Source organism: Cloeon dipterum, chromosome 2 (assembly GCF_949628265.1).
Source record: "Cloeon dipterum chromosome 2, ieCloDipt1.1, whole genome shotgun sequence".
Taxonomy (NCBI): domain Eukaryota; kingdom Metazoa; phylum Arthropoda; class Insecta; order Ephemeroptera; family Baetidae; genus Cloeon; species Cloeon dipterum.
The window spans coordinates 13635409-13655411 of record NC_088787.1 but is presented as its reverse complement, the minus strand read 5'-3'; the positions used below and the strand labels follow the sequence as shown (position 1 = coordinate 13655411).

The 20003-nt window shown below is 38.1% G+C and overlaps 5 protein-coding genes across 6 annotated transcripts in view; 3 read left to right on the top strand and 2 right to left on the bottom strand.

Moving 5' to 3' along the window:
* Positions 1–20003, bottom strand: part of Mic26-27 (MICOS subunit 26/27) — a 266434-nt gene that overhangs the window by 20356 nt on the left and 226075 nt on the right. The gene's annotated exons all lie outside the window — the stretch shown is intronic.
* Positions 696–2085, bottom strand: ATPsynB (ATP synthase subunit b, mitochondrial). Its single transcript, XM_065481669.1, has 5 exons — positions 1947–2085; positions 1543–1737; positions 1323–1486; positions 1080–1268; positions 696–1018 (listed from the first exon to the last, which is right to left on the bottom strand). Exons 1-5 carry the CDS (start codon positions 2083–2085, stop codon positions 842–844), a joined length of 864 nt encoding a protein of 287 aa, XP_065337741.1. The 3' UTR covers positions 696–841.
* Positions 2084–3652, top strand: LOC135938118 (splicing factor C9orf78). The gene is made up of 6 exons (XM_065481670.1): positions 2084–2229; positions 2292–2406; positions 2813–2961; positions 3013–3219; positions 3277–3410; positions 3468–3652. The coding sequence occupies exons 1-6, from the start codon at positions 2084–2086 to the stop codon at positions 3650–3652; spliced, it is 936 nt and encodes a 311-aa protein (XP_065337742.1).
* Positions 3776–5924, top strand: LOC135938114 (platelet-activating factor acetylhydrolase-like). Its single transcript, XM_065481664.1, has 9 exons — positions 3776–3915; positions 4054–4151; positions 4268–4379; positions 4435–4600; positions 4735–4867; positions 4926–5134; positions 5196–5369; positions 5427–5566; positions 5629–5924. Exons 1-9 carry the CDS (start codon positions 3867–3869, stop codon positions 5739–5741), a joined length of 1194 nt encoding a protein of 397 aa, XP_065337736.1. The 5' UTR covers positions 3776–3866; the 3' UTR covers positions 5742–5924.
* On the top strand, positions 6361–9163 carry LOC135936729 (platelet-activating factor acetylhydrolase-like). Its single transcript, XM_065479664.1, has 9 exons — positions 6361–6558; positions 6913–7010; positions 7652–7763; positions 7814–7979; positions 8033–8168; positions 8222–8430; positions 8489–8668; positions 8718–8857; positions 8920–9163. Exons 1-9 carry the CDS (start codon positions 6528–6530, stop codon positions 9024–9026), a joined length of 1179 nt encoding a protein of 392 aa, XP_065335736.1. The 5' UTR covers positions 6361–6527; the 3' UTR covers positions 9027–9163.

The following is a 20003-nucleotide window of genomic DNA, read 5'->3' as shown; positions in this document are numbered from 1 at the left end:
AAGCTTTACAGAAAATTAGTGGAAAAACTGTTACTTTAAATAAAAATTATGAAAAAGCTTGAAATTTCCAGGTTGCCGTTTCAAGTTTTGAGAAAATTGAAATATGGTAATCAAGCTCCATCTCCCAACCGTGAAACTACTACTGTTTTCACATTTTAGGGAATTCTTCCTCAGTATTCGCACACCGTTTGATTGACTACAATGAGAGTAATCGAAATCATAGTCGTTTAATTTCTCGAAAATTTGGCAAAATGTGAAATACATCTGTTCCTTGGCCATGATTTCATTATTGAACATAGTAGATTTAAAGAGGATTGATGTTGACAAAGCCTGGAAAATCCTTGTTGCCAATGGGATTCAGTTGAAGCCAAAATTGACCTAATTTTAAGTAGCAATGTAAATTTCTTAGAATAATGGCTACAAAGTAAGCATGCTTATCAAATGGTGAGGATGGTCTCCCTACTTGAAATCTGATTATTTCAAAACAAAGAGTTTTCATTACAGGTTTCATATCTGGACAGATCTCAACGAGAGAAATCATAATCTGCCAAGAAAATGATTGTGGTCAAGCATTGTAAAAATGTTGGTGAAAATTTGAGATTTTACTGTAGCAAGGTTCTTTTTTACTGTTTTAAACTTAATCACTGAAATCAACATTGCGGGAAAGAGAAGTAGCTTTTGAATAATAGAACCAATTGATTTTTAAATATTTTCATGTAACATGTACAGACAGTTTAGTTTTATTTTGAAATTTACAACAAAGCAAATTGCGGCAAATAAGGGTTTGTTTTTCAATCTAGGAAAAATTGAGGCGCTACTACAAAGCCTGACAACACTCCATTTAAGCGGTCGCTGACAGAGCTTTGAGGTCGGCAATGCATTTTTTCAATGAATCCTTCTCCTGCTGCGGCGTGATGGACTTCAGGACGTTGGACACGATCCAGTTGACCATGTGCTTTTGAGAAATGCGACGATCAATGTTTTGAGTCTCCACCTGGTAGTCAAGACGCTTCTTAATCTAAAACCAAGTTAATAACGGTTAAGTATGAAATTAAAAATATTTTCAACTCTCAAAGCACCTCAGCATAAGCATTCATGAGACGCTCGCGGTAGGCAGCCTCCAGCTGCAGGGCAATGTTCTCCTTCTTGGCTTCAAAGAGCAGAGACTGACCCTCAGCACGCCACTGCTCCTTCTTTTCAGCCTCGATAGCACTCTTCAGGTCCTCCAACTGCTGAACGCGGCCCTGCTCCCATGCCTTTTCATAGGTCTAAATCAGACATAAGCAATAATATTTGTGTTTTTAAGTACAATTGAATTTTACATCGACTTCCTTGTCGAGCCAAGCAGCAACGCTAGGGCCCAATTTCTTCACACCAATGATGCAAAGGATAGCAAGGGAGAGACCGTTGTAGTACTCATGCTCCATGATGTAGATTTCCTTGCTGCACAGGTACGTCAAAAAGCTCACACCGAACATGTATGGACCTGCGATATTTTACACTTGAAACCACTATTCAGAGAATCAAAACATTAAGACTTACCAGTGACTCCAGTCTTTTTGTAGAAGAGCTCGAACCATTCTTCAGGGATGAATCCCATCCGTACCTTGCCGGGCTGAATTGGGCGCAGCTGTCGGGGGAAGTTCTTTGTGTCACGCTCAGGGCCTTCGGCGATGGCCGAGGAGATTGCTGGTGCGCTCGTTCGGAAGCTGCGCACAGCCAGGAGCCTGGGAGTGGCTGCAAAATATATATTAGATGAGGAATGGCTGTAAAATTTGTGGACAACTGCTCCAATTTGAGGGGTGGACCAGTGAAGGTCTCAAAATGTCAAACACGATTCGCACTTCATTAGAGATATGAGAACAGTGCTCAAGCGAAATATTATGGAGCCGTTAGTTAAGTTGCTAAAATCAATGACGAGCTACGATAAAATGGTTTAAATTTACCTGATCTCGCCAAAATTCGGCTCAACATTCCTACCGATTCCATTTTCTTCTCCGGCCAGCAGTGAGAAGAAAAATGAAAATCGATACGAGCAGGTTGGACAACTGAACAGAGGCGCGTCGAGTTTAAATTTACAAACATGGCAGATGAGGAGATAAACAATTCTGCTGCTGCAGATGAAAAGCCAGAAATTAAGTTCAAATCGAGGAAAAACAAAAACATTCGGAAAAAAAAGGAATCGAGTGACGAAGAGGAGCAAAATGCGCAAGAGGAAGAAGATGTTATGTATGATCAAATCGATTTGTTTTCATTTTATTGTCTTCATGCATCTGTGTATGATAATGTAGCTCAAAGATTGAAGACTTGAGAGAAATTCAAAAGCTGCGAAACAGGGCTCATGGAGTGACATTGGTTGGACTGGCTGTTGGCGAAAAAGTGTCTGAAGTAGAGGAACTTTCAACGGTAACTATTCCTACATAATATGTATACATAATAACGCTGCTCCAAAAATACTGTACAATTTTTTATATGGGTTTGCACTAATTCGTGTGAGAATAAAGAGCTGAAACACGCCTATCTAATTTTCCTAATTTTGGCGGTATAAACAAATATAGACAGAAACATGGATGTGGCAAAATTCCCAAAATTCCTGAATCTTCAGCATGAACGGAGAACAATAATTAGAATAATGTGTTCAACATGATTATGCACTGCCAATTCACACATAATAAATATTCAGGAAAATTTCTAACCAAGTTTTAACCTCACAGTTTCAACATCTCCATTGTCAAGCTCTGCTTCGAAGAGTAAACTGCGTTTTTATGCACTTGTAAACCCGAGATAGCTAATTGGTCAATTAAATTTTCAGAATGACCCCTTCAAAATAAAATCTGGCGGAATGGTGAATATGAGAGCCTTAAAAAGTGGTCAGATCAAACAAGTAGACGATGCCTACGACGTTGGAATAGGTACCCAATTCTCTGCAGAAACGAACACGCGTGATGAAGATGAAGAAATGTATGCTTTGAAGAGATCTTAAAAATTTAATCACTGATTTGATTTGACCAGGATGAAATTCATTGAGGACCAATTGACTAAGAAGAAAGGGTCTGCCAATGATGGAATTGCAAGCAACAGTTTCCGGTACTTAAGCCCTGAAGATGCAGCGTTGCTGTCTGTGCCAGAACACTTGAGAGTTTCATCAACCAAAAAGTCGGAAGAGATGTTGAGTAATCAAATGCTCAGTGGTATTCCTGAGGTTGATCTTGGCATTGAGTAAGTTAATTTCAGATTTTATTCACCTAGATTAACTCAAAATTTTCCTTTATCCAGCGCCAAAATTAGAAATATAGAAGCTACTGAAGAGGCAAAAATGAAAATGTTGAAAGAGCGGAGCAGCAAAAAAGATACACCCTCTCAATTTGTTCCTACAAACATGGCAGTCAACTTTGTCCAGCACAATAGATGTAAGTTATCATATCATTTTTCACTGCCTAAGTTCTAACACATTAAATACCCAACAGTTACTATTGAAGAGCCAAATGTGCCGGTGAAAAAGAAGGAAATCAAGGAAGAAGTGAAAAAACCTCTCGTCGTTGGCATGGAATCTGATTCTGCAGCAAAAGGCAAAAGGGGCAGAGATGGGACCGATAAGGCCACAGACGATTATCATTACGAGAAGTTCAAGAAACAATTTCGACGATATTAAAGTGGACAGTGTCTTTCAGGATGAGTTCTGTGCAGTTGGCAATGTGCTATGTTTTGTAGGAGGTGGTGGGGACGTGATTATATCTAAATCACAGGAACTGTTATAAATTATATTCACTGTCGATTCATTGTCAATGTGAGTTGTTATAATTTGTAGATTCAACTCACATGTTTCATCGCATTATTTTAGTGATTTTTTAAAACTTGTAATAACTATGTCAGACGGCTCTGCAAATATACCAAATCATTTGCCCCTTCATGAAGGTACCATAATTTATTGTTTTTTTTTAGTTTCAATGCTATACCTTTCTTTGAAACATGACTAGGCAATTTATTATTTTAATGTGGCAACCAAGTTGAAAACTTCTTCAAATCAAGAACTCATACACTTAATTATTAAAGGGCCATTTGTTCCGGGCTGCCAGGATATTCTGTCGGGGTTTGGAGAAGAAAGTGTCCTAATGAGACTTTGGTATCCAACATCACTGAAGGATGTCAAGGTTGGATGCTTCTTCAATTTACACATAATTTCTAATTTTGAAACATATTTACACCCTCGCCCTGTCCAAATCTTATTGATAGAATACATTATCTTAAAAATTTAAATATAACTCAGGAACATGCTGCAAAGTGGCCTAGATGGATGGATGAGACCTATATGAGCGGCTTTTCTACTATTTTAGGGATATGGCCAATTTTCTTGAAAATTGCAAGACGCCTTTACAGCGGTAAATTTAAATTACTAGTTTTTAAAAGGGAGTTTGATTTGAATTAAAATTTAAGGTGAAATCCATGTTCCTGGAGTCTGGGGAGCAGATGTACTGGATGACAATCAGCAATTTCCCACCATAGTCTTCTCTCATGGCTTGGGTGCCTGTCGATTTTTCTACTCAACCCTTTGCTTGCAACTTGCATCACACGGAATTGTTGTTGCAGCGATTGAGCACAAGTAAAAAAATCAAATAGACATAAATATGATAAATATCCAATTAAATTGTTCCCTTATATCGCGTGACAAAAATTGATTTTTGCTAATTCTTCGTCAAGATTAGAATTAGGTCAATTCTTATGAATGACTTTTAGAGATGAAAGCTCTGCAGCAACATTCTTCTTCGAGAATGACATAAAACACGCGAGTGGAAAGAAGAGCTTCATGCTCTACAGGGCAGTTGATGAAACGGACAGTGGGTACCATCTAATGATCAGAAAGAGACAAGTATTAACTCTTGGACAATTATATTTGACAGTTTATAACCTCTATATTTTTATTGTAGCTTACGATCCGAGCCCGCGAGTGCTCTAGAGCATTGGATTTTTTGATTGGAGTGCATGAAGGCAGAATTACTGAAAATCTGCTTGACTCGGAAAGCAAAGTGCTGGAGCAACTCAAAAGTCGCCTTGATATTGCATCGGTGACACTGATGGGCCACTCCTTTGGCGGCGCCACAACGCTTGTAGCTGCGACCAAAGATGACCGCTTCAAGTAATTAAAATGCTATTTTCTTGTCTGCAATTCAAAATTTCTAATGCTTGAACAATTACAGGCAGCTGCTTGTTTTGGATTCGTGGCTCTTTGGCTTGAAAAATGAGGAGGACATGCCGCAAATATTGGCGAAATTTCCCAAACTTTACCTGAACGCTGATTACTTTCAAATAGAGAACAATTTAAAAGTCATGAGGCGATTTGTTGGTCCCCAGGATACCAAGTTTACGGTTAGGTTCGTAGGGCTGAGATTAATTTTTCACCTTCCTAAAAATAAACGATTTTTTAACAGGAGAACAACGCATGAGCATATGTGTGATACGCCTAAATTAGTTGGCATGTGGCTAAACAGAGGCAAGTCAAGAATCGACTACGATCTTGGCATGCGGATTAATTTCCATCTTGTGCTCAGTTATTTGAAACAGCGCTTAGGTATAGCTAGTTTTCGGCATTCGCTGAATGTTCTATTAAGAAAAGAGTTCTGTTCATTCTAGGTGACTCAGTCAAATGGAACAATGAGAATTTCTTGCACGACCAAGGCCACCATATAATTCAAGACATCTCTGTTAGAGAAAATGCTGAAATTCTGGAACCAGCTAAGTTGTGATAGAAGAAATATTTGAAATATGATGGAACAAAGGGATATTATTTAATCTATTTCAAATTTGTTTCATTTGTTAACGTTTTATAAAAAGAGCTGAATATCTGAATTCGATTATTTTTTCTTATTTTATATATGTGTGCATTATCGTGTTGTTTTTTATATTAAAATGAAATATATTCTTCAAAATTAAGGTGTATTTTAATATACTTGATATATCCTTCTTTTTATTGGAAATGGAACTCAAAATGAGCGTCTGAAAAAAATAAACCATGTATTATCCATTTATTTGAATAATATAAAATCTTAAAAATATGTTTTGCAGCGCAAGCTAAAATGATACTATAGGAAAGGTATACAGTTGAACAACAGCGTTTTTATAGGTTTTGAATTTGTCTGGAGATGAAGCAAATTAATAAAGAGAGCCATCAATTACTATAATTGCGATCTCTAGTTGTAGGAATTGATTCTCTATAAAGAAGGAACTTTAACTCGGCTGCGGCCGCATGAGCTGTGCGCAGGCTTCTCTCTAAAGCCTCTAAAGAAAGCTTTCGCGATGTCGTAATCAGTATATAAATAACGAGAACCGCTAGCGAGTTATATCTCGTATGAGGCCGCGAGGATATGTACAATATAATTATCAGTGCAGTAGTAGATAACCACCAGCTGAGTGCTTCAGACGACACAGTACTACAACAGATTTTAAACGAGAACATCCTGGGGTCTCTAACTGGCATCAGAATTCATTTTCATAGTTTCTTTAAACACAAAAAACTTTTCTACGCTGGAATAATGCTACCAAAGCATTTGCCACTCCCCGAAGGTAAACTTTTGCAGTTTATTTTTGTCAAAATCAGCCTAAATATTTCCTACGATATTTTTTGGTTATTCACCATACAATTATGATATATCGCTCGTAAGGCGGGATTTATGGTGGTCACTGCTAGAATACGTTTGAATGATTGAGCAAACACACAGGCCTGTAGGAAATTTTCACAATGAACTTGAAAAGACAGAACCAGCTGTGCGCATGGGCGCAAGGTGGAAGGTAAGCGCCATCAGGTGGCATCCACTATGAGGTTAAAAACTGATTTTTAGTTTGGCGTACAATTAAATATTGTGGTATATTTATCACTTCAAAATGAATGAGTTTTAAATAAATATCATAAATATTTAGGTCCATTTGTCCCTGGATGCTTTGATGTTATGTCAGGCTATGGAGAAGAGAGTACATATTTGCGACTTTGGTACCCAACATCATTGACTGATGTCAAGGTTAGTGTAAAATTCAAAGCGTTAAAATACAGGTTTTAGAAGAGTACCTGTCTAATTTACCTGTAACATTCACAGCAAATTTACAAATTTAATTGCTGTGGTAAATTAGCAAACCCCGTGAAAGCGTGGAATGTATATTTATTTTTTAATTAATTATTGTTAAAATAGATTTTAACATAGTCTTGTTTATATGCTCGTTCATTAAAAAGTCAAATTCAAAATATTAGCGTTGTAAAATATTAAGATTAATCAAACGATATTCCCAGCACTTTATTTAAATATCGTATAATTTATTTTAAATATAGATATTGTGGGGAACGGTGTGAAAAGTATAATTTTGAAATGTTCAACAAAAAACAATTAGTTTAAGAGAAGCAGCAAAGAGTTGTAAAAATTGATACGGACGATTGTATGCTTTTTGCACGCATAATTGCATTAATATAAATTATTCAAATGATATTTGTGTGTGTGTGTGTGTGTGTGTATATATATATATATATATATATATATATATATATATATATATATATATATATATACACTTCTATGCCCCTTGCCAAATTAATACTATCTAAAGCTACAACTCATTGTTACAATTCTGTAGCGCGTTCAATAATCAATAACCTTGGATTAATTGCCAGAAACATGCAAGCCAGTGGCCAAGGTGGATGGACAATGCTTATTTGCAAGGATTTTCTGCAATTTTAGGAATATGGCCAATATTTCTGCGGACAGCCTTGCGTTGGATTGGAGGCAAGTTGTTTTAATTATTTTTAGCAAAACATACTATTTAAATTTCTTAGATGATTTACGTATTCCTGGCGTGTGGAATGCTGATGTTCGTGAAGGGACTCAACAGTTTCCGACAGTGGTGCTTTCTCACGGCTTAAGCGCCTGCAGATTCCTATACTCGAGCCTTTGCATGCAACTAGCATCTCATGGAATTGTTGTAGCCGCGGTTGAACACAAGTAATTTAAATTTAAAATTTGATTACCTTAATTCTTGATTTCACAATGTTCAGAGATGAGAGCGCGGCTTCGACGTTCTTTTATGAAAACGAAAGCAAATATTTGAGTGGCAAAAAAAGCACAATACTCTTCAGGACTGTCAGTGCGACATCTGACACTGGACACCAGCTCTTAGTCCGAAGAAGACAGGCAAGTTACACAAAATACGACGGGCTTTTAAATTTGATTAAAATACAAAATAGCTTGACATCCGAGCCAATGAGTGTTCTCGTGCTTTGGATTTCTTGATTGGAGTGAACGAAGGCCGCTACTGTGAAAATTTGCTCGACCCAGAAACAAAAATATTGGAGCAATTGAAAGGGCGGCTTGATTTAGAGACGGCCTCTTTGATGGGCCATTCATTTGGAGGTGCTACGACTCTTGTAACTGCAGCCAAAGACGATCGTTTCAAGTATTTTGCAATTCCATGGATATATAGAAATTGAATTTTAAGAATGCAAATTTTACAGACAGCTGATTGTTCTTGACTCATGGCTCTTTGGCTTAAAAAATGAAGAAAACATGCCAAAAGTTCTGGCCAAGGTGCCCAAACTGTTCCTCAATGCTGATTACTTTCAATTAGATTTGAAAGGTAATTTGGATATAATGCGGAAATTTGTTTCACCCACCGATAGCAAATTCACTGTTAAGTATGATTCTGCTGACATTCATAGCTGCAATATATAAAAAAATTTGTAGGAAATCTACCCATGAGCAATTTTGCGACTCACCGAATATTATTGGCTTACGGCTGAACAGAGATAAACCAAGAATCGACGGCAACCTTGGATTGAGAATCAACACCCACATAGTGCTCAGATATCTTAAAGAGCGCTTAGGTAATATGATTTACGTCTACCAATTAACGGCAGAAATTTTACAAAATATATATATATTTCAGGTGATTCAGTTAAATGGGACAACGGGAACTTCCTGCAAGAAAATGCAGACCACATAATTAGCGATATCTCTGTGCAGGAAACCCCCCAGTTGTCAACAAAACTATAATTGCTAAAAATATTTTTTTACTTTGGTTACGTTCGCAAAGAGCTTTCTTATTTGATATATGTATCATGTTGAATCACGAGAATATATAACAATGAAGAAATCTGTGCTATTTAATTAAAAATTATTAGTCCACTTAATGTGCGTTTTTTTTTTTTTTTGAAAATAAAACAGCGAAAATCGCGGTTCGCAGAGAATAGTCTTGGCGGTGTCAAGATAAACTAATATATGACATTCACACCATCAATCAGTCTTGACTCAAAGAGTAACCTAAGGAATTCGTCAAAATTTTCATTTTTTGCGGGTTTTACGGGAAATTTTGGGCGAATTTTGAGAGAGTGCTTTAACTCATTTTTTTTAGTTAAGATGGGCGTTAAACACCTCTTGACAAGCCCGATCGAATGAACACCAAATTGTAGGCCATTATTGGTCAAGTTCAAAGGTCACCAAGGGTTATTTTCGAAAATTTATGTGAGTTTTGGATTTTGGAAACAAGCGCCATATTTTAAAAACCCGAAACGACCCTCAAATGTGGTCTTAGGGTACGTGTGAACTTGATTGAAAATATCACGGTGGCGTTTGGCTTCGTAATCGTAATCGATAAATTCAATTTTGAATCTCGACAAACAGTAATTTTTAGATTTTTTTTTTTAAATTTGAACGCCAAATCTTGAGTTAAGCGCCAGAAGCGCAAAAAGTGAACACCAATTCACCTGTATTGACTTTTCCTGGGGAGCTGAATGGTTTTTGGTGTGCTCAACCCCTCTATTGACCATAATTTCATCTCCCGAGTCGAAAATTTAGTATATTAAATCGTTGCTATTTTTTACCTTTAATATCTAGATTTTGAAAATTTTACACACCTGTTTTGAACACAGATATAGAGGGTATATGTAGTGCAGGATGATTTAATACATTTTTGATTGAGTAAGATGCATTACCGAGTTAATCTTTTCAAAATTCTAGAGGAACGGTTAGGACGGAATCGTATTTTTACCCCAAAACTGCCAATAATTGCTATTCTAGTAGCCTGCGCTTGGAATGGTGAGCCGCTGATGTCAGTCCAGCAGAATTCCGGCAAGGGCAGCGCAGCGCAGGAAATGCATTATTCAAGCTGTTGGGGAGTGTGAGAGGGGCATTGTCTCTCAGGGGATCAGAGCGATTGCTGACGAGGCAGTACGGCAATTGAGGCATGCTGCATGTTTTGGCTGACCCTAGTATGATTTTGAAGCATCGATTCCACTCGATATCTCCATCACGTACGCCATTAATGTGACACTAACCCAATCGTAAAGGATTGCATCGTGTGCAGCTTTTTATCCTGATCTCCCGTCTAAAAATTTCATTTTTTAATGAAACGAAATTTTAATTGATTTGCTGTTTTTCTTTTAATATTTAATATTAGGCATTGACATGCAAGAATAAACAAGAAAGTAATTTAATGAATTTCTGTGGGGAGGGGGTATTGTCTCATTTTAGTAGGCAATTTAGTTTTCCCTGTTCGTTTTTCACTTATTCTGCGCACATCACCAGCATGAGTATAAATGAAAAAAATAATGCAATCTATTATGATGAGCTTTATTCTTCCCAAGCCCCCATCTTGCATTTTTTAATATTTACCCTATAATAAAGGACGCAAAGAGGCAGGTGGCTTCTGCTTTTTGAGACGGGTGGGGTGTGCGGGCCGCGTGTTTCCACTATTTCATTTCAACAAGAATTTTGTAATGAAAAAACATCTCCCAAACCGACCGCGCTTTGCCTGCTGCCCTTTGCAGAATTTTTCCTCTGGGGAATTTTCTTGCGCTTTTCCTCTTCCTTTCTGTGTGGAAAAAAACAGCCGCCTTTCTAGCTGCAGGTCATTGTGCGTGTATTGTTGTTTTATTGCCTTGGAGAGAGTGAAAGAGATGAATTCCCACGCCTGCTTAGCATTCCGATATTTTCAATTCGTCCAGTTTTTGTGCACTTCTGCCAGTTTTCTTTTCAGCGTCCCCCTGCTGCTACTTTTTCATTGTATTCCGTTCACAAATAAAATGTTTAACATTTGAGAATAGGGCATCTATTAATAAAGACAATCGATATTTGATTTTTCATGCATATCCAATTTTTATGGTTAGATGAAATTACTTAAAAAGCATTAAAAACCGACCTGGGAGGGGATCTCAAGTCGCGGTACCCTGAAAAAGGTCGTTAGGGTATGCTAGGTCGAAGCCCCATTTGAGACCTGTCCGATGAGGGGTCGTGGTCGATGATCGGATGAACGGCCGAAATTTAAGAAAAATAAAACCATTTTCGCCCGTGAACATTGCGCGTTGTGAAGCCAAAAAACCGAAAAAATTAATTTTAAATTGTTCTATGGTCGCGAAAAATATGAAAATCGGTTTCCAGACAGGTGGTGGTCCTGCCCGAGCGATGGAGTTTTTAAAATCCTTCATGTTTTCTCCGTTTGGTAAAAATCGCGATTTTTCGATTTCCCATATTATCTCTATGGTGAAAAAATCACGTTTTTCAAAGTTCAAAATATATCTCCTCGTTGGATATTGATCGGATCGGCTCGTATTTGGTCTTCAAATGATTCCAGATATAAATTTCGCGTAGATTGAAGAGCCATTTTTTAGAATTTTTGCCCTGGACCGCCGTGTTGTATTATGTGTAGAATTGAAGACAGCGTGCCTCTCAATTAGTTTGACAGAATATAATTCAACATTAAAAAATCCAACTTCTAATAAAGGGAACCAAGAAGATATGGATTTCATTTTTAATGGTAAATTTTTTTGTCTGGGGCAAGAATTTTATCAGATTGCAGTGTAAACAGAAGTAGCCTATAAATTACGGCGCAAGTTACAAAGTTTGGCCTGCAAAATGTCAGAAAGTCGATTTTGCAGCGCATGATTGATTCGCCCGGCAGGCACTTTTATTACCGCAACAATGACACAACAAAGGACGCCCCTCAAACTGGCAGGATGACGTCACGACCGGGCGCATTAATCAAAGAGTGTCGTGGACACTGGGCCGCTTGACCCCTTTTGCTCACCTCTTATGACCAAGATTAATGCGTAATGTTATAAAAGCTTGGAACCACAAGAGGTCGCTCGGGAGCGATCCTCAAACTCGCCTCTGTTATTACTCCGAGGCACCCATTAACTTGCATTTATAATGTGCGCTCACCAAACTTGCCGGGCTTATTATTAGACTGCAAATGAGCGTCGCCGCATGTCACACGCTCTAATTAATTGAATCACAATCCGCTAGTGGGCCTGCTAATGCGAAAACTAGCCACCAAGCGTCGTTTGGATACAATGCTTGCAAAGAGTTGAGAAAAATAGAACGGAACATTTTTCGAGTTTACTCTGACATGCATATTTTTGTAGTGTAGCAGTTTGAAAATCTTTTAGTTTAAAACAAGTTTATTAAACTTATTGTATCAGGACCGAGGAAAGTTGAATTTTAGATTTTGCCATATTTCTCGAAAAAAAAATAAACGGTTTGTCATTATTTTATCGCTTTTGATTTCGCTTTCTCTCTGCGAAATCTGTGCCAATTCCCCTAAATTTTGAAATAAATCGTAATTTTACAATAAGGTGACAATTGTTGCACGCCGCATGATTAGCATGCAAACTTTAAAAGACTTAAAAGGATTTTCCACAAATTTGTATTACCAGCTGAATTAACTTTAACTGTATAGTGTTCAGCTGGTTGCCTACGTCTGGAATTCGCAGGCGTTCTTTGTATCCGATATAGCGCTCACAAACAGATCATTCAAAATCATTGCACAGCTTTCGCACTTGACAACACTCGCTTCCCTTTTGTCGGCGAAGCCTAATGATTCAAAACAAATGCTCTCGCCATGCACTTGGTCACAACTGTTATGTTTGCTGAGGCGATAAATGGGAGTACGAGAGAGGGTGCTGTTTTATGATTTGGAGTGGCGAAGAGAGCTTTTTACTCGCCGCCAGAACAACATTTAAAAGACAACTTTCTTCAGCAGCGGCCATTTGGGAGGGAGAAAAACGCTACTGCAGCGTCTCTCTGCCTTCGAGGAGTAAGTAAAATGCTGTGTGCATTCGCAGACACACACTTGCTCTCGTGTTTTTATTGAAGTAAGATGCAGACAGACAATGCCGTTATATGCTACTCTAGGGAATTGGCTCCTCTCCATGCATTGTTGAGTCTTATATTCTTTTTGCATTATTTACTATAGCCACATGCCCGCAGTCGCTTTTCTTGTTGGTCTGCTGGTCGGACTGTTTTCTAGTTCCTTTTTCCCTCCGTTATTGCCGCGCAATTCAATTACCGAAAAAATCAATTCTCTCCCCAATATTCAATGTTTATTTGCCTTAAATGCACGGCAGATTCAACTTGCTTGGTATTTTATTTAGCAGCGCTGTAAGAAGATACAACTCTTATATTATTTCTCTCCTATTTTAATTGTATCTATATTAAAATTTCCAAAAGGTTGGGAGTGTTTGAAGTAGTAGAGTTTTACTAGCAAACAATAAAGAACATTTTAGATTGTTGACTACAGCAAGAATTGCATTGAGTTTATTGTTTGTGGAATTGAAAGTAAAACTTTACAGCAAATCTGTGAAAATCCTTTTTACTGGTACCTGAAATACTATCTTATAAAAATGAGAAAAAAGCTATATAGATATATATTTCACAGGTTGCCGTTTCAATTTTTGAGAAAATCAGCTCCAAAGTTTGCATGTTAATTCTCCCTGCTGTAAAATCACGCTTTTTTCCCAACTTCGGTAAATTTAGCTCATAATTCACACAACATTGGATAGATCGCGATGAGAGGGATCGAAATCAAGCGAAAAAATCTTGACAAGCCGTTTGGTTCTACGAGAAATTCGGCAAGATCTGAAATATAACTGTTTATCGATCCTGATTTGATTATTGCACATTGTAGAGATAAACTGTAGCAAATTTCACAAAAAATAAACGCAAAAAAGTCTTGATGGAGTCAACAATGCAAAATGTTCTTAATTTTTGGCCTGTAAAGCTCTACTTTATGGCTCTCGGTCAAAAATCTATAAATCCGGCCACCAATGATCGCTTAAGTTTTTTCTCTCATTTTTAGATAGTTTTTCAAGTAAAACTAAAAAGGAAACATACATATTAACAATTTTTTATTTAGCTTTAAGAGCCAAAGTGGTGTTGAACATTTTATTTTTTGCTGGCGCAGGTCATCAATGGTCTCTGACCCAGCAGTCTGGCAAAAATGCAATTCATAGTAGAGCACTTACAGCTTTAAACTGGCAAATTAATTCTGGGCGCGAATTGGGAATAAATAGAACACGGGCCAAAAATAGGAGTTGTATGTGCCGGCGCTGTACCAGCCGGCCGACGCAAAGCGGCCAAATAAACATGCAAATGGAGCTAGCGTTGGGCCACTTTACGTTCGCTGAAGTAATTATGCACGCATGCGGGTCTAATCCTGTGGCAATAATTACATTTTACGAGCGAAATAATTTCATTGATAAGCTGAGAGCTGGCAGAACATCGTTATCCTAAACTACCTTGCTGATGGCGGGCGGCCGCGGCAGTTGTTTGCTAAATAAAAATCAAAATTCAAACAATAAATGATCACGCTACGCAAGCATATCAGGATTATATCTGTATAGCCATATATTGGTTGAATTCTAACCACACTGGCCTTTTGCCTGCCAAAGTAAGAAATGTATAATCAGAGCCAAAGAGGAACCTGATTATTGTGCGAGTTGGACATGATGTACATAGTTGGCCGATAAGAACAATAATTTTTCTCATTTTTTAATCAATTAACATTGTGTTCTTCAGTAAAAATATATGGAAAAAATTAGATTATTGATTGATCATCTACCAATTGAGATGAGGATAAAGCCTTTGAAATAAAATTCCGGACTGATGCACGGTGTAAAAAAGAGCAATTTCAGTTAAGATTCGTTTTGTGACTGTAAGTTAGTAAAATTCAGAATGCCATTCGAAAGATCAGCAAGGCGGGAATAGCACTTTGAAGGGTATTTTTGAGCAAGCACGTGCGCCGATGCTTTCTGATGCAGGTACTTTACATAAGCAAAAGATTTTATAGTGCGCAGCGGGAGAAAGCCTCGCCGTGCTTTATATTAGGCAACGCGCATCCCTCGTCGGGAAATCTGAAACCTCGTTCGTTCATTCGCCCGCTTTCTCGTTTTCGCAGCTCAGGATTTTCCAGCTTGAGCTGGCGACGAAAGTTTCATCTTCCTCTTCCAGAGTGGAAAGGGCCTTTTCTCTCGTCTCTGCTCTCATTCCGCAGACGCTTTTATACGCAAGGGTGAGCGAAAGAGTCTCCGAGAAAGAAAGTTCCTGGTCACATAAATTCCAACTCGCGCATTTTCTATTATCCGAGCTGATTGTCGGGAAGTGAACGCGATTCTTATCAATTTTCTGGTGAAAATAGGAACGCGTAAATTTTAGCTCCTCCTGCTTCCACTGAGAATAACTTTATTTTAATCGGGATCTCCCTCTTAAAATAAAGAAATTCAATCAGGCTAAAATAGAGTTTATAGTATACAACTACGGAGGGGAATTAAAAATATGTGCTACTAAAATTGCTTTCAAAATCTTAAAAAAATCAGCTCTTTAAATTAAATTATTTCACAAAATTGTTTCGTGAAAAATAAATTCCAGCTTGCAGGCAGAAAAACGAGGGTCTTCCACGTCTCAAGCTGCACGCAGAGTACATTCTGGAGGATATTGAAATGCAGAGGAGAAAGAGAAGGGAAGAAATAGGTAGGAATAAGGGGAGCATTCCCAGAAGAAAAATTGTATAATGGCGCGCACAGAATGCACGCGCAGCAAAGTTTGCTAAAATATTTATTGTGTTTTGTCTGCAGCACACTGCTGGCCAGCAGCGCCCGCTTTTGTTTCCCTTTCGCTCTCTGCTTTCCTATTCCCATAGTGTTTTTCTAAGCTGCTTTGCCGAATATCCCGGCCCACCGCTGCTGGGTTTACTTTGAAATTCATATCTTTTCCGGGAAATTCCACCACACGAAATTCTTGCTGCTCAGTAATTCGCCCAGAAGCATATGTCCGTTTCCGTATTTCTCTTTTAGAAACCGATCCCATGTAACTACCTGCGGCTTAAGTGCGGCTTTGTTTTTAACTGATGTTCATGGGAAATCCTTTATTGCGTCGAGTCCTGAGCCGTTCCGTTTTGGTACACGGCATTTGGCTTTGAAGAGCGACTGCGATCTAGATCCACAGCATTTTTTAATTGGATTCACTGTGCAATGAGCCGAGCTGCCGAACAGCAGGCGGCAGGCAAACATGATTATAATATACCTTCAAAATCCCGGCAGGACGCGCGTTAATTGGCTCAGGGATTTACGTGGCAATTCACTGCAGCAACAAGTAACGTGTGCCGTGCAGCAAAAAGTGTCAATGCACGTGCAAAAATAAATAACATCAAACACTTGACCAAATCCCCGGACAGCCTCCCGCTTGCTGATGCTGACCAACCCCTCTGGCAACTCGAAACGAGCAGAAAAGCGAATTAGCCGCGTAAGTATGCATGTGATTGCGCTCTGGAGCATTTTTTGCTCACTTCCCAGGCACCGCTGGTTGCATACTTACTGCGACTTTCGCACCATCAGCGAGAGAGCAAGTTGTTTGAATTTCTCAGAGGAATATTGCAGCCATAGCGAACACACTGCTGGTCTTTGTCGTGTTTGTGCTATTACAACGGTGACCGAGTTTAGTTGTATAATGGGACGCGCATGCACTCGACACGTGCTCTTTGATTGCGTAAAAAAGCCAAGAATGACGCGGCGAAGGTGTTACTTTTTCTTTCTGATAAAATAGGTGTTTAATAAACGAATTACAAATAAAATTCTGCAGACACAAATGTCGTTTATCGGTACAAGATTCAAATTCAAGATCATATGAACTATAATATTACTGATTGGAATACCATACAAGCTTAAAAAACGCTCAAAGAGCTCTATTTAAGTAATTATAGTTTTTTGAGGAGTGAAAGAAGACTGCTTTTTCATCAAAGTCATTCGGTAGGTATATTTTTGCAAGCTAAAGTAGAAAATTTTATTGAATGAAATAAAAATGCTTAACAACATTTTGATCAAACGAAGTATACGTTCAAAAAGCTTTCTAATTGTAACAGTTATTTTTATAAAATATAATACTACTTTCCAGCAATTCCAGCTATTGTGCATGCATTTGTAGGGACTGCTCCTCTTATTGGCTTTGCCATTTCCAGATTCTCTGCTTTTTATGGGTATTGTCGTTGCAGAATATGTCGGGGAAGGGCACACAAAAGTGTTGAAAAGAAGTCCTGCATTTTGCATTTTGGCTGACTGCACAGAATGCATTCACTGTCGGGCAAAAGTGGGAATAAATAAAGAAATGCGCACGTACATTGTACAGCCTGGTATGTGGGAAACGCCGAGCAACAGCAGCGCGGCGTGCCGGTTGCATATGTGCGCCCATATATTACTTTGCAGGATTTTCTCGCAAGCCAGAAGCCAGGGGTGGAGGATCTGAATCAAACTTGAATGTAACAAAATTCTCATGAGAGAATGAGAAACCAAAATAAAAAAATTGTTGATCCAAAAGACGAAATAAATGTTAAAAATCAACCACATTTTTTATTCCTTTAAAAAACCAAAAGTTGCGGTAAAATGCTAAAGTAAAGCTTAAAAAAAGTTGTGAAAATCCTTTTTACCTTTACTCTAAAAAAATAGGAAAAAACAAAAAAAAATCCAGGTTGCCTTTTAAGTTTTTGAGCCGACTCAAAAGTTTGCATGCTAATAAAGTGGCGAGCACTGTTTTCACTCTTCACTTGAAACCATGATATATTTCACAATTTACGGAATTTCCTCAAAATTCGGACTCTATTGGATAGATCGCGATGAGAGAGAGAGAGAGAGAGAGAGAGAGAGAGAGAGAAATCAAGCGAAAAAATCATTGAAAAACCGCTTAATGTTTCGAGGATTGTGGCAAAATATGAAATATTTGTATGTAATTGTTGCACACTTCATATTGTATCAGATAAACTCTTGCTAAAAATTTAGACCTACATATGTAATTATAAACTCAAAGAATTACTTGCTATGGTCTACAATGCTTCTTAATTGTTGGACTGTAACGTTCTTCTTTAACGATGGAAAAATAGATAACATGAATCAAACACCCGATTTAGACCCTTTCACAAAATTTCCATCTCTCACACATAAACAATAACAAAGGTTGAAGAATTGCTGATTTTATGATTTCCAAATAAGCAGGAAATGTGTTTACACTTCCTGCATACGATAACAATGCAAATAAAATCCACCACCCCGGCAAAATCATGTACGGCACAGGTTTCTCTGGTACGAGATTGCACCAGGAGGGATCAAGCAGGCAAAATGAGAAAATGGGGGAGATCAGCTGCAACGAAGGTGGTATACAGTATGTTCACCGCCTTCCGTCCGCCTTTGATGGCGTTTCACTTGCTTTTTAGAGTGCATTTTATACATACACCAAGTGCAAGGACTGTGCTTTTCGCATTGCGATATTGCACGCATTTGAAAGCGCTCCATTTGCCTGTGTAAGTGTGGGAGCGAAAAAGCGTGCTCGTACGTAGGTCATTCTTTTTCAATATGAAGCGCTCGGCGAAATGCAAACTCCATTCAAATGCAAATTGTTGATGTTTATATTTAAATGAATTCAAGAGGATTCGGCTGCGCGCGACTCTGAATTGTACGTATTTGCAGGGAGGACATGCTTTTTTTCGTTCCATATATTGCTCTCTCGTTTTATTAAAGTAGATATGCGTGACTCGCTAACTCCAGCTTGCATTTTCCAAAAAGGCCCACGCACGCTCCCCCAGAGGACTTAGACAAACACACACTGGAAGATTTAATTTGGGTTTGAGCATGACAATTGCGTCAAACACTAAATCTGATTAATGGTTTGGTTGTTTAGAAGAAAGATGCTTTAAATTAATATGGACAATTTCTTGATGCCAATCGTTTTGAGATTTAAGTCTCAAAATTGTGTATTAGTCAGACGAACCAATGTTTCCAATTAAATGAAAGAAAGAAAGAATGTTATTTAAATTAAGCTTCTTTTGTTATGACTGACATCACTAGTTGTTTTAATAAAATACATAAAATAAAAAATAGGCTTCTGTTGTTTTTTCTACTAAAAAGGTATTTTATGAAGATATTCCTTTCAAGGCTATCATTTCCTAATCTGTTCTCATAAATGTTTTCATCCTGAAGTTACTATAAATTGTAAATGTATCTCTTGCTTTTAATATTTCTATTCAATGTATTTATTGTATTGACTACTGCAAGAATAAGCAAGAATATATATACAAGAATATATATTGTGATTCTTTGCTTACTAGAATATATCATTTACTCGGACTGTGTCAAAAAACCTTTGACATTATCCCGAGCATCCTGTTGTAAGAAACAAAATTGTAATTAAGTCGTACACCGATGGTGTCCAATAAATGAATAATTAACAATCTTTTTCGTAAGAATAAGCTAATCTGGTTCTAAAGTTAGTCAGTAACCCGCTCCGCTAAAACTTGCAATCAACTCAAGATTACTCTCGGTTTCTGAGTTTCATCTGCTAAATCCGATGCAAATTTACATGTCGCACCCTTGACAAGTCCAGGCGAAATCCACTTTAAACAACATGCTGCGTACGTGCGCGTGGAAACATTTCGGTCGCATGCAGAGCAGAACGAAGCTCTGGCAATGATGACACTTCAGCTCAGCTCTCCACATCCAATAAGTTCCAACAGGAGTATACGGAGCGTATGAAAAATACTACAACCGGATAAAGGTCGACAGGTTGGCTGGCGTTTCCTACGAAATCACTGTATTTGCTTGCGAATGGCGCTGATATTATTGGCGGGGTGAAAAAGCATCAGCCAGTCTGCAGGACTGCAGCGCGCAGCCATCGGAATGGATATGATGTCTGTGGCATCTGTTACCCCTTGCTTCCCAC

What these genes read in the sequence shown, in the direction of transcription:
- LOC135938118 (XM_065481670.1), top strand. Translation starts at nt 2,084, where the DNA reads ATGGCAGATGAGGAGATAAACAATTCTGCTGCTGCAGATGAAAAGCCA. An exon ending in CAAGAGGAAGAAGATGTTAT is followed by an intron (nt 2,230 to 2,291) that starts GTATGATCAAAT and finishes ATGATAATGTAG; the next exon opens with CTCAAAGATTGAAGACTTGA. An exon ending in CTTTGTCCAGCACAATAGAT is followed by an intron (nt 3,411 to 3,467) that starts GTAAGTTATCAT and finishes AATACCCAACAG; the next exon opens with TTACTATTGAAGAGCCAAAT.
- ATPsynB (XM_065481669.1), bottom strand. Translation starts at nt 2,085, where the DNA reads ATGTTTGTAAATTTAAACTCGACGCGCCTCTGTTCAGTTGTCCAACCT. An exon ending in GGCTCGACAAGGAAGTCGAT is followed by an intron (nt 1,269 to 1,322) that starts GTAAAATTCAAT and finishes TGTCTGATTTAG; the next exon opens with ACCTATGAAAAGGCATGGGA. An exon ending in TCATGAATGCTTATGCTGAG is followed by an intron (nt 1,019 to 1,079) that starts GTGCTTTGAGAG and finishes ACTTGGTTTTAG; the next exon opens with ATTAAGAAGCGTCTTGACTA.
- LOC135938114 (XM_065481664.1), top strand. Translation starts at nt 3,867, where the DNA reads ATGTCAGACGGCTCTGCAAATATACCAAATCATTTGCCCCTTCATGAA. An exon ending in TGCAAGACGCCTTTACAGCG is followed by an intron (nt 4,380 to 4,434) that starts GTAAATTTAAAT and finishes TTAAAATTTAAG; the next exon opens with GTGAAATCCATGTTCCTGGA. An exon ending in GTTGCAGCGATTGAGCACAA is followed by an intron (nt 4,601 to 4,734) that starts GTAAAAAAATCA and finishes AATGACTTTTAG; the next exon opens with AGATGAAAGCTCTGCAGCAA.
- LOC135936729 (XM_065479664.1), top strand. Translation starts at nt 6,528, where the DNA reads ATGCTACCAAAGCATTTGCCACTCCCCGAAG. An exon ending in GATAGCAAATTCACTGTTAA is followed by an intron (nt 8,669 to 8,717) that starts GTATGATTCTGC and finishes AAAAATTTGTAG; the next exon opens with GAAATCTACCCATGAGCAAT. An exon ending in ATATCTTAAAGAGCGCTTAG is followed by an intron (nt 8,858 to 8,919) that starts GTAATATGATTT and finishes TATATATTTCAG; the next exon opens with GTGATTCAGTTAAATGGGAC.